The sequence below is a fragment of the Orycteropus afer genome, unplaced genomic scaffold (assembly GCF_000298275.1).
Source record: "Orycteropus afer afer isolate SDZICR_OR568_19922 unplaced genomic scaffold, OryAfe1.0 scaffold00572, whole genome shotgun sequence".
NCBI lineage: Eukaryota > Metazoa > Chordata > Mammalia > Tubulidentata > Orycteropodidae > Orycteropus > Orycteropus afer.
This window is the reverse complement of record NW_006922159.1, coordinates 1,293,449-1,306,739: the sequence shown is the minus strand read 5'-3', so window position 1 is coordinate 1,306,739 and position 13,291 is coordinate 1,293,449. Positions and strand designations below refer to the sequence as shown.

Below are 13,291 nucleotides of genomic sequence, written 5' to 3'. Positions count from 1 at the left end.
TTTGTTGAAGAGGGTCTGTGCAGTCTTTCTGCCTAGTCCGCCATCTTGCCGGAACTCCCAAAAAGTATTAGATTCTTTAAAGAATTATTTATATGTAATTACCTATATGTAAATTGACAAAGCAACTTGAAAGGTTAGATAAGAAGCTTAGGGGTGGTGAGTTTCTGTTAGTGATAGTGAAACAGTTTGGAAAAGACAAGAAAGGTGGCAAAACTTGAAGAATGTAACGAGTGTCACTGAATTATACTTGTAGAAATTGTTAAAGTGGTGTATATTCTGTTATCTGTATTTTTCATCCAAAAACCAACCAATCAAACCAAGTGCTATCAAATCCATTCTGACTTTGGAAACCATATGGGTCACAGTAGAACTGTGCTCCATAAGGTTTTCAGTGGCTTTTTCTAAAGTAGATCACCAGGTCTTTCTTCTGAGGTGCCTCTGGGTGCACTTGAACTTCCTAACTTTCATCCAGCAGTCCAGGTGTTAACCATCTGTACCACCCAGGGACTCCCAGTGAGTATTAGGGCCTTTCCATCTAAGAGCAATTGCTCTGCAGCTCCCTGATAACGAATCCCTTCCACCCTGAACTATGAGCAGTGATTCCTTGTTCTAGACCCCACCAGACCCTGTGTGGGCAACTTGAGAGCAGTAACAAACATGCATTGATGCTGCCCCTCCTTCCACCCCACCCCTATCCCACAGCACATAGAGCAGGCACTTGAGCTGAAAGAAGTATCTGTTGAAGAATGAATGGCTTCATCAATCGAGATTATCAAAGGCCATGTGGCAGTTCGGTGAGGTACATTGTGTTTGGATACTCTGAACTTTGGCCCTCAGGTATGCACACAGGCCTATGTACAGTAAAAAAGCCAAATAGTTAGCACAGTCCTTAAAAACCCAGAACCACCAATAGGTGGAGGGGAGGAGGCCTGGGTTTTATTTCCATTCATGTGTCTATTTGTGGTTCTTCATCCAGGGCAGTAAATGCCCATGAGTGAGGATGACAATTGAGATATTCCCTCTGACCTCCCCACAGGACAGATCACTCACCCCCTCTCTCCCTAGCCCAGGGTCAGAACACAGAGACCAGGAGTCAGCAACTGAGACATCCTCACCTCCCTGCCCAGAAGAGGGAGAGCAGGCAGGCTCCCTCCAGGCTCTGAGCCCGTGTTCCAGAGTCACAGACTCGAAGGTCAGAGCTGAAGAGAATCTCAGACCACCTAGTCCAATCCCGTGGGAAAACTGAGGCTCAGGGAAGCGAAGAGTTTTTCTCCAGTCTCCAGAGGTGTTTTGCACAGCTGGATCCTCCACTTCTTCAGAGGATCTGAAATCAAGCTGAGTCTTCTGAGGGTGAGGCTTGCGCACACTCCCTGAAGACCACAGTACCCCTCAGTGGTGCTGCAAAGGCCTCCTGAGTGTAGGGAGGCTGTTAGGAGAGGTCACCTGGGGTCATGTTCAGTGGGGAGCCCTTCCCTCCTTCTCACTGGCATTTATCTGGGTTGATGAGTCTGCATTCATTGCATTTCAATCTTCAAAAGCTACCTTTACTTTTTAAGATTTTTGTTTTCCTTGAACTGAGACCATCAAAAGAAAAAAAATTAGTAGGCTTTCTTTAGTTTGTCCAAAAAACTCCAAAACCTAACCTACTGCCATTGAGTTGATTCTGACTCATAGCGACCCTACAGGACAGAGCAGAACTGCCCTATAGGGTTTGCAAGGCTCTACTTCCAGAGAGATACCACTTTGGAAACCCAAGGAGGGGTCGCTATGAGTCAAATCGACTCAATGGCAATGAGGTTTAAACCTGCTTCATCTTTCTTCTACGGTGTGGCTGGCAGGTTCGAAGTGCTGATCTTTTGATTAGCAGCTGAATGCTTTAACCAGGGCACCAACAGGGCTCCTCTTAGTCTGCCCAAGTCCTTGCCAGAAAACGTTTCTGATATCCAAGATTCCTGTTGCCCAGTTCCCAATCTCCGTCTGACCCCCACCCTACCCCACCCCAAGGCCACACAGATGGCTAGTGTGGCAACACCCCAGGCCTTCTATCTCCTGGGCGGCCTCATTCAGCTGCTGGGCTGTCTTCCCCTGAGCACTTGAAACACTGCTAGACTTGCTAACTTCAGTCCTGACACCACCAGACTCTTTCAAGGCTGTGGAGTATGCAGATAGTACAGGTAGTCCCTGGGTTATAAACGCCTGACGTACAACCTGTAGCTACGAACCAATGCCCCATAAAACCTATTATACGGAAAATTCAAGATACATACAATGGTTTGTAATAACAAACAGGTACTACTTTGCCACTCACATCAAAACATTATTATTATTACTGTGTTATTATGTTAAAGATGTTTTAGTGTACCTGGAAGTGTTTCTATGTTTTTCATGTGTAGAAAAGTACATTGTATACTGAGACAAATGTTTGACTAACTGATGTTAGATATGACCATAACTAACTGTTTGCTTAAAGACAGATTTAGGAATGGAACTTGTTGGTAATCTGGGAACTGCCTGTAACCACATTACATCACAGAGACATTCACACCCCAGGAACAACTGCTCCACCTCTGCCTGTCCCTCATGATGGGTATGAAGGGGCCGGGGCCTCTCCAGGAATGCCTGACTCAGGGATTCTTCATGTGAAGGGACTGCTAGCTGGCAAGTCTCCTCCTTGCAGGGCTGGGCAAGGGAAAAGTATTTCCTCCCCACGGTGGACTTTGTTGAAGTGTTGGAGTTTACTGACTCATCACCTTCACCCTCACACCAACCAACCAGTATCTCCTTTTGATGACTTGAATCAGTTCATCAGCCCCATATTCTCCCAACCATCCTGGAACCTCCATGCCCAGCCCCAATCTCCAACCAAACACCAAGGCTGCCAAATCTTTCCATAAGGTCTCTGAACATGTTCCTCACCTCCATTCTGCTGATGAAGTTTCAGGCAAAATTTCATTTCAGGCAATGTTGCTCTGAAACGTGGTCTCTCTTAACCATCTGCCTCAATCACCTGGAGAGCTTGTCAAAATGCAGATTCCTGGGATCTAATGCAAGATCTCCCAGTCAATCTCCAGGATAGGGCCTGGGACTGGGCACTTAGAGAGCACCCCAGAGGAATGTGACACTCAGAGTGTGGTAGCCCTAATCCTAGATTTTGCTCATTCAATGACAACATTCCCCTAATTGGTCTTCCTATTTTCACTCCTCTCACCTACCCAAGTCTGTCCTTCACAATGCTGAAGAGCTGTCTTTCTAAACCACAGTCCTGCTCAGGCTGCTCCTTGGCTCAAATACCCCCAGTGACTCTCACTACCTTGGTTCCTTAGGCTGGCATCTAAGGTCCCTCACAATCTGGCTCCAGCTCACCTCTGCAACCCTATCTCCGACGACCCCTTTCAGTCCCTCCTGAAGAACTGCTCCAGCAACCTCATCCACTCATCTTTCCTGAGAAAATCCTGCTTGTGTCATTCCCCTCACCTGAAGTGGCCTCCCGTCTCATCTCTGCCAAGATGACTTTCACTCATTTTCACCCCTCAAGCATAAACTACACACCCTGCCTTGTTTTATAGCTATGTGTGGGCATGTTCTATTTACCCAGATGGTCCCTAAGCTCCTTGTGGGCAGGGCCAATGTCATATTCATGTTTCATATTGTTTTAAATCCCAATCAATCCATGTTTATGAAATGAAGATTCCTTCACAAATCAAGACCATTAGGCAATGACAGGAACTCAAGGTGCTTTATCTAAGTCTGTAATTGCTCATCATCAGCCTGCTTTGGGGCAGATTAGGCAAATTTAGGGCAGGACCAAAGAAGTTACGCAACTTGATTTATCCAAGGTCAAAGGTCTGACATGAGCAAAGCAAGTTGGTCAGCTCTTCTCCAGGGATTACCTCCTCCCCTAAGGTTACCCAGCAATAGTGCAGTCAAGAGAAGCTGCAGAATCAAGGATCACCCTAAGCATCAGGAGGCCTGACTGCTGGTCCTTGAGCTGTCACCGATCAGCATTTGATCTGTGGCGAGTCCCATCCCCGCTGTGGGTCTCAGTTTTTCCATTTGTCCAATGAAAGGGGAGAGCTGAGTGATTAGAGGACTCTGTTGGCTCCCATACAAGAGGTTCCTGAGCTCCATGTGCTGTCCTAGTCCTAAGGAAGAAGGCAGTCCTTGTCCCAGTCCTAGCTGACATGAAGACGTGAACATGGTCAAAAAGAGGGCAGGCTTAAGCTATCCCAAATATTCCCAAAACAGTGCTTGACAATCAATGAAGTAGGAGAATACAGATGGAGTCACGCACATGTGTATGTGCATACATGTGTGCACATGTGACAGAGACACACTCATGATAGGGATGTTGTTGTTAGGTGCCACTGAGTCCATTCTGACTCACAGTGACCATATATACAACAGAATGATACACCGCCTAGTTTTGCCCATCCTCACAACCATTGCTATGGTTCAGCCGCCTGATGAGGTCACTGTGTCAATCCATCTCATTGAGGGTCTTCCTCTTTTTCCACAACCAAGCATGATGTCCTCCTCCAGGGACTGGTTCTTCCTGATAACATGTTCAAAATACATGAGATGAAGTCTCACCATCCTCGCTTCTAAGGAGCATTCTGGTTGTACTTTTAAGACAGATCTGTTCGTTCTTCTGGCAGTCCATGGTATACTCAGTATTCTTCACCAACACTACAATTCAAAGGCATCAATTCCTCGTTGTTTTTTCTTATTCATTGTCCACCTTTCACATGCATATGAGGCGACTGAAAATACCATGGCTTGGTCAGACATACCTTAGTTCTCAAAGTGACATCTTTGCTTTTTAACACTTTAAAGAGTTCCTTTGCAGCAGATTTCCCCAGTGCAGCAATAGGGATAGAGTTCATTATTGTCTTGCCATCTTAAAGAAGGGATACTCTGCCCCAAAACCTCTACTGCACTCTAGTCCCAAGAACTTTTGGAACAAAGACAATGCTCAGTCCCCCCAGGGAGGAATCAGGGACTCACCACTGCCTTTTTTTGGGAAAGGGGAGGGGTGCCCTTATCCTTTTCTCCATGCCTCCATCCCTTTCTCAGCATTCAAGGGCATGTTGGGGAGTCAGGTATCTGAAGGCTAGCAGGACTTTCAGAGTGCTGGCCAGGGAGCTTAAAGGCAGGCTCAGGGAACCCCATCCTATCTGAGGAAAGGCAATGGCAGGATGGGTGGAGTGCCTCCTCCCCTAGAAAGAGCAGTGAAGGAAACAGCAAGTTGTCAGTCTGGCCCAGGGCTTTGAAACTGTTCGAACCGGTGCAGTCATGGCTAACAAAGTGAAATTGGAACAGACATGAATTTTTAAAATTTCAGTGAAATGGAATGAAACTGGAAAGGGAAAAATTACAGATTGAAGCCCTGGAATTGGAGACTTGGAAGAGGCGTAGTAAACCCCTTCAGGATTATTACCAGGACTGTGGAAAGCAATACACATTCAAAGCAGTACGTGATCAGCAGCCATCTTTGAGTGGGTCACTGTTGTTTTGACTCTGCTAGTTAAGAGAGAAGAACTCTGGTAGCATAGTGCCTAAGGCACTTGACTGCTAACCAGAAGGCTGGTGGTTCAAACCCACCATCCACTCCTCAGAAGGAAGGTTGGGCAATCTACTTCCGTAGTGATACCGCCTCGGCAACCCAAGGAGGGGTCACTATGAGTTGGGTCCGACTCGACGGCACATAACAACAACAACAACAGTCAAGAGAGAGGAGCTCTGGTGTACTGCCTAAGACATCTGACTGCTAACCAAAAGGCTCAGAAGGGAGGAGGAAGATTGGGCAATCTACTTCCGTAGAGATACCACCTCAGAAACTCAAGGAGAGGTCACTATGAGTCGGGATCGACTCGATGGCAATGAGTTTGGTTTTTTTTTTTTGGTTTGGTCAAGAAAGATGACTCATATGCAATGCACACTTTGCCCTTGTTTTCTAAGTGGGAGATTAAGTTTCTAGTAGGGCATCAACCTGTAATTTTTTTCCTTCTGGTACTGGTTCTGGTTTACCCACATTTTACAAATTTGGGTCTGTTCTGGTTTTGCTTTGTCAGCCACGACTGAACTGGGAAGAACCAGTTCAAAGTCCTGGTCTGAACAAGGAGGAGAGAGCAGGGTCCCCAGAGGTACATAGGGACAAGAGCAGTCCAGCAAGTAGAAGGAACTGTGATGTACTAAGGGCTTGTCAGCTGATGGGTTAAATTCTAACTGACTGTCAACTCAGCCACACCCCACTCTCAGAGAGCCCTGCCCTCCTATTTGTTCAGAAGGCAGGTCAGGTAGAAAGAGCCCAGGGCTGTGAAACAGAAGTCCTGCCTCTTACTAGCCCTGTGATATTAGGCAAAGCGTTGTCTCTGAGCCTCAGTATTCCTTTGAATAAAATGGGGAGAAGCTGTCCCCAACCCTAATTCTGCCACAATCAGAAGACCCAAGGACAAATGAGCACATAGTTATGAAACTGCTGATCTAAATTCCTGGCATTTAATCAATTGGCCCAGCTCTGCTTAGAGATGGAGGCTCAGCAAGCCCATTTAAAGGGGCTCTAGGAGGAAGTGAGCTTCTAAGCCCTCCTGGGAATGGGCTGGAACCAAAAGAATGGGGCAGGGGATCATATTAAGACAGCAGAGCCAATAGCAGCCTTGGGCCCTCCCAGATCTTTTTACCTGGGGTTGATCTCGTTCTTCACAAGCGTGAGATAGTCATGCATCTTGTGCCAGAGGGTAGGCTTGGGGAGGGTGCCGTTGGCATGGATGGCGTGGATCTTTGCCATTTCTAAGGCGATTAATCTACAGCAGAAACAGGAAGAGAAGGATATCAGTGCTGGGGCATGCCCTCCCCAGCTCAGCCCCTCCTGACCAGAAAGGGAAGGACCAGACAGAGGACTAAGAGTGGGACTGTTACTGGTTTCTTAGGAGCCCTAAGCCCTGTGGACAGCAGGTCTCAGCAGAAGGCATAAAAATAAATTAAGACCTTTAGCCTAGCGGCTACCTTTCCAAAACCAGAGCTGGGGCTGCTCCAGGGAGTAGAAGAGTAAGCAGTAGGCTGTTGGCCACAAGTCAATGACCTGCTCCATGCTGAGGTTGCATAGCCACAGCAATCCCTAGGAACAGGGGGCACCTGAGGATGGGAACGGTACCCCTCCACCCCCTGGACTCTGACCCATTCTCTGGGGTGGTGGTGGGGAGGTGAATGTAGGGCACCTCCCACCAAGGGATTAGGGGGTGGTGATGCCTTGCAGGGAAGAAATGCCCGCTTCTTATCAGGCTGGCCAAGGTAGGGAGGGAGACAGGCTGGCCCAGGGCAGCCCCTTCCTCGGCTGCAGGGAGTTGATGCTGGTGGCTGGGTGCCAAGGACGCAAAACAAACCAGCGTTCTATTTTCAAGTTCTCCCATGGACATTATCCAAGGTCCCGGGAGAGAAGGAGGGGGCGGTGGGGAGAGAAGAAAGTATGGATGGGGAAGGTTGCTGGAGAGGAGGCGGGGGCGGATGGAGGCCTGATGGGTCAGAGAAGAAGGGCCTAGATAAGGACCTCAACATCGGAAACCCAAAGTCCCAGCTGGGCTCACCCAGTCCTCCCTTCTGGAACCCTACCCCCACCAGTCTGCCGAGCCTCCAACGTTCAAGCTTCCTTTGCCTCTGCCTGTTGCTGGCATAATAATCACTGGGAAAGACAACAAAGGTATTAGCTGTTGAAACCTTATCCCAGGGACACTCACTAACAAGGCAGATTCAGAGCTCCTGCTGAAACCCCCAAGGCCCTCACCCTCTGAAGGGTGAAAGGAGTCAGTGGCGAGTCAGCAAGGGAGTGGTTGGGGGAAGAAGAGGTTTTCTTGGCTGAGGTTTCAGTGGCCAGAGGCCTGGGGCAGCAATGAGCAGCCCAGGTTTAGGCAAGGCAGCAGAAGGGACCTGAGACCCAGGCCTTCCCTTCCCAAAGGAAGATTCTGAACAGAGCATGAAGGTAGCGTTTTCTTGAATATCAATAGGGCTGTTGTCTGGAATAGCAATGAAAGTGAACCTCAACACTCAGCATTTTATGCTGCAAAGCCTCAGCAGGCAGAGGTTCAGGCGGGGGGGTGGGATTCAGGAAAAGATGGGGAGGGTGGCTTCCCAGGCTTTCTCCTCCTTCTTTTACCTCAGAGATCCACCTTCATTTCAGAGAGATCATGGTCTATTGTGGGAAAATCATCAAGGAAGGGCCAACCTCCTACACTGATCCCAATTTCTGGCCCTCCCCTAAATGCACAGTTCTCCTCCTTATCAAACCTAAATCCATCTTCAATCTCTCTGACGATGACAATTATTTCCATGAGACAATGAGTGACAGCATAAGATTTACCTAGGTAGAGGGAGATAGGGAGTGTTGAGGATCTGCCAGTATTTCAGCTTTATTTGCAGAAGACTTAGGAGCTCTGGTGGCGTAGTGCGTAAGGCATTTGACTGCTAACCAGAAGGCTGGCGATTCAAACCCACCAGCCACTTCTCAGAAGGAAGGTTGGGCAATCTACTTCCATAGTGATACCACCTAGGAAACCCAAGGAGGGGTCGCTATGAGTCAGATCCAACTCCATGCAGTGTGTTTGTTTTTTTTTTTTTTTTGGTTTGAGGAATATGGTGAAGCCAGGACAGGGTCTCCCCATCCCCTACTCCTATCCTTCCTTGACCTCACATCTCCAGGCTGGGGGATTTGAAGCTGCTCAGCTGGAGCCTGAAATGACTCTTGCACATGCTTGCATAGTCCCATTCCCTCAGACACAAAAACCAAAAACCAAGTTCACTGCTGTCAAGTCAGATCCGACCTTCAGCGACCCCTCCTTGGGTTTCCGAGGCAGTATCACTAGGAAAGTAGACTGCCCAACCTTCCTTCCAAGGAGGGGCTGGTGAGTTTGAACCACCAGCCTTCTGGTTATCAGTCAAATGCCTTAGGCACTATGCTACCAGAGCTTCCAGACACATACAAGCCAGCATGAGTATCCCGGGGCTCTATCAGCCCCAGAGGCAGTGCTCTGGAGCATGAGGGGAGCACTCTCAGCTTCCTTTCCTCCAAGTCCATGGTTTCCTCTAAAACCAAAAGCTACTGCTGTCAAGTGGTTTCAGATTCATGGAGACCCCATGTATTACAGAGTAGAACTGTTCTATAGGGTTTCCGTGGCTGAAATCTTAACGGAAGCAGATCTTCTCTAGTGCCACTGGGTAGGTTCGACTGGCCAACCATTACGTTAGTAGTTGAGCACCAACTGTTTGTTTCCTAGAACCTGGTTCTCCCCCTAGGTGGATTCTGCTTCCCTTCAGTTTGCAGAGGTCTCCTGCCCATTGAGTCAGACAGGACAGGTTCCCAGGGTCCTAGTAAGACCCCTGTGCTGCTGTCCCTGCAGTCAGGGGTAAGTTTTAGCTGGCCTTGGCCTCAACATAGCCTGAGTGGCCTGGCACTGGAGGGAGAAAAGAGGATTTCGCTGAATATCCCTGCCCTGGCATTGTCAGGAGAGAATATGTTTCCCCCTTCTAAGCCCCAAAGGGCATCCACAAAGCTTCTAGGTTATATCCAGTTCCTGGGCCCAACACATCCAGGCATTCTGTGGGAACAGTTACCAGAGGACCATAGGTTTCTAGGAGCCTCTGGAAGGAAGCACTGGCAGCAACCCAAACCTCAGCTCCCACCTTGTCAGGGAGCCCAGAGGGAGCTCAGACAGGGAGGAGGAATGGGGAGGAGGGATGGCATTTTCCTCCGGGTAGAACCACGCTCACCCTAGATAGGGGCCACTCTCCTTGTATCCCTGGGTTCTTGACCATAGGAGGGGAGGAGAAGGGAACCCTGACTGCCCTGAGGATTTGGCTCAGATTTCATTTCCAAGGCCCTGAGATGTTTCTAGGTCAAACCTAGAGCGGGCAGAGGGCTGAGGCATGGGGCCAGGAAGTAGATCCCTGTATGCTAATTCCTAGGGAACCAGCTCCTTTGGTCTAATGTTCACCAAAATTCTCAATTTCCTCCCCCAGAACTCAGCCTTCTAGCAGAGCCCACTGAAAATCTATAGAAAGCTGTAGTTCCTCTCTGCAGAGCAATGCACAGGAACACATATGCAGTTTCAGGGAGTTCAAAGATCTGATGACTTTCAACCATGGACCCACTCTGCACCAAGGAAGTTGACCAAAAATTTAAAAGCCCCAGGCCTAAGGGATAGTGGAAAGGAGTAGGACTCTGGGTATCCTCTCACCTGAAGAGTTGGGGCTCCCCAATGTGTTCAGGCCCCAAGGCCATGCCAGGCATGTACTCATAACACAGCCCATTCTGGAAGGTACAGTAGAGTTTGGGAGCGCAGCCATGTTCTTGCAGCAGCTGGAAGTTCCTGACCTCATTCTCCCGGTCAATCAGCAGCTCCGTTCGCTCCCCATACACCCGCACCAGCACACAGTCCCTCATGTCCTCCTCCGCATAGCAGGCCACCAGCTTGTTGGTCATGCCATCGGTGAAGCGCTAGCATAGGGAAAGGGCAGTGCATAGGCATAGGGAAAGGGCAGTGATGCAGGGTTTTTCCCCATTGGCCCAGCTCCAGCAAACCACACAGAACCCTCAACCACACAGAACCCCCAGTTCTTTAGCTCTCCCAATTAATAAAGAGCTAAGCACTGTGTCTAATGCCCTACCCTGTCCCCAATGCTTTGGGGTAGAGTTTAGAGTTCTAGGAGCTCTGATGGCATAGTGCCTAAGGCACCTGACTGCTAACCAGAAGGCTGGCGGTTCAAACCCACCAGTCATTCCTCGGAAGGAAGATTGGGCAATCTACTTCTGTGGTGATACCACCTTGGAAACCCAAAGAGAGGTGCCTATGAGTCGGATTCGACTCAACAGGGTGCGTTTGTTTGGGTTTTGGAGTTCTAGAAAGAAAAATGGTTGCTTGGGCCCAGGCCAGGCATATTCACTTCTCCTAAGTCTGTCCCTAAACCCAAAACACCAAACCTGTTGCTACTGAGTAGATTCCAACTCACAGTGACCTTATAGGACAGAGCAGAACTGCCCCACAGGGTTTCCAAGATTGCCGCATCTTTCTCCCACAGAGCAGCTGGTGGGCTTGAACTGCTGACCTTCTGGTCAGCAGCCAAGCGTTTAATCACTGCACAACCAGGGCTCCTGGTCTGTCCCTAGTGGATGGGATTTGTAGTGGAGGAATTGTCACACTACTTGTCACACTACTTGGTAGGTAGATGTGTCCCCTCCCCTTCCTCACTCCCCAGCCCAGAAAGAAACCTTATGGGCCAGAATGTGGCAGAAGAGAGCAAGGAGTCACCCAGGACAAGTACATTCTGACCTAGCTTCCTCTCACTGCCTGCCAGGCAAAGGGCTTTTAGCTGCACCTCTTGCCCCATCCAGTGGCACAGGTACAAGCAGTATGCAGGTTGGCACCCACCCCAGGACTCTGGGGATCAGAAGTGCTTAGGGCCATTCAGAGTTCCATACCTGAAGAGACAAGAGACACCAGGGTGAGAGAGTGGGTTCTGTGGGTAGAGTGACAAGAAAGCAACCATGGAATTTACAGGGCTCAGTAGGAAAAGGTAGAAGGGACCTTACAGAACATGTGAACCAATTCCAGATGGGGAAACTGAGGTCTAGAGAGAGGGGAAAAACTGGCAGATAGTATGTTAGATCAATACTGGAATTAACTCCAGGACTATTTGAGACCCTGGCAGTCTTTATATCAAACTGGGCCTTTTATTTTGCAAATGTAACCCCACCCCCAACCCCAGGGGTCTGTCAGCCTCCACGTCAGCTTCTGAACCTCCTCCAAACCTTGACTTTTGCCACACAGAATGCCCATCAGCCTAGAGTCCCCCTACCACTCTCCAGCACAAGCTGCAAGCCCTGACTGAATTAACACCCCCCCTCAAGGCACCTTTCTTCACAAGGCAGCCCCCAGAGTGAGTGGGTGGGGGGTGGGCAGATGAAGGTTTCTTTTCAGAAAATGCAGTTCAACTGGGAAGTCGGCCTGGAGCTCCTCAGTGGGAGAGGCTCTGCCCACATCTGTGCCCCAGAGAATTCGTCCAGCCAGGGCTGGGGAAAGAGCCCTGTGTGGGGGTTGTTGAGCCAAAGCCTGCTGCAATGGGTAGGGCTTCACACAGAGCAGGGGTTCCGTACTAGCAGGAATCACACAGGGTGCCTCATGGGCTGGTTGGGGCAGCTAGCTGGAAGCCTGGTGACTTTGCTCCACCTCAGGGGTGGAGAAGGGGCAGCAGTATATGAGTGTGCCCCCACCCCCTAAAAAAAGTTACTGTCTCCTTAGGTTTCAAAGCTAGCTGGGGACGCACTTTTGGGCAACGAGGGGTACCAGCACGCAACGACAGGGGGGTGGGGCCCGCACATACAGCATGCTGACCCTGGGCAGGTGGCCCTCCAGCATGCCGGAGAGTTCCAAGAAAGGGGGCTGTGGGTGGAGAGGTGAGGATGTTGTAAGCCCAGTTTTGCTTAGGCTCCAAAATAGAGAAACAAATACACCAACCACCGTTCCAAACCTCCCCAGGGCAGGAGCCGTACACCCCTGGGCTGGTCACCCGGAAGGATGCACAACAGACAGACGTCCACCACATGCCCGTTCCAGACCCGGCAGGGCCCCAGCCCCGGCCCCGCGCCCGCTCTCTGCTACCTTGGTCCGAACTTGCTCCGGCTTCCAGTGCGGCCGCAGCTCCTGGATGAGGCGCAGGGAGCCGGGGAGGATGTCGTCCTGATCCACAGATATGCCAAAGCATGGGACAGCGCCGGTCCTTGGGGGGCCTGGCGGCTCTCGGCAGCCCACACTGGCTACCCCCTTCTCCTCCATGCCCCATGAGCACTGCGGGGAAGACGTCTGCCTCCTCAGGTAAAAGGGCGAGCAAGGCAGAGGAACAGAAGGGGGAACAGCCATTCCCAGCGCCCCGCCCCCTCGGAGCCGCCGTCGAGCGCTAGCCCCGGCGGGGGGGCCCGGCGGCGAGGGAGTGGGAGTGGTAGAGGAGGGGCCAGGAGAAGTCCATGACTCAGGAGCGAGCTGCCCGCTTCGATCGCCGGCGCGCAGCCCGCCACCCGAAGCCGGCCGGGGAATGCAGGGGCCGCCAGGATTGTGACATCACGGGCGGCGAGGCGCGGGGCGGGGGCCGCGGGAACGCCCCTTCCTCCCCTGCCTCGGCCCACGGTCCGCCGGGGAGCTCCGGTTGCGACTACCAGCAGCTGGGGCCACCGCTACCTGGAGCACAGCACGGGGTTGGGGTGGGGGTGGGGAGACTGGTGACGCAGGGGGCGGGGCCTGCGCAGGCT

The 13,291-nt window shown here is 50.7% G+C and overlaps 1 protein-coding gene across 1 annotated transcript in view; it reads right to left on the bottom strand.

The window, feature by feature from the left end:
- ETNK2 (ethanolamine kinase 2) overlaps window positions 1–12,905 on the bottom strand; it is a 29,593-nt gene extending 16,688 nt beyond the window's left edge. Inside the window, exons 1-3 of the mRNA XM_007956026.2 lie at window positions 12,648–12,905; window positions 10,227–10,486; window positions 6,681–6,803 (exon numbers count right to left, since the gene is read on the bottom strand). Coding sequence (XP_007954217.1) covers window positions 6,681–6,803; window positions 10,227–10,486; window positions 12,648–12,905 — 641 coding nt within the window. The remainder of the gene's footprint in view (window positions 1–6,680; window positions 6,804–10,226; window positions 10,487–12,647) is intronic.
- Window positions 12,906–13,291: the final 386 nt, after the last annotated feature.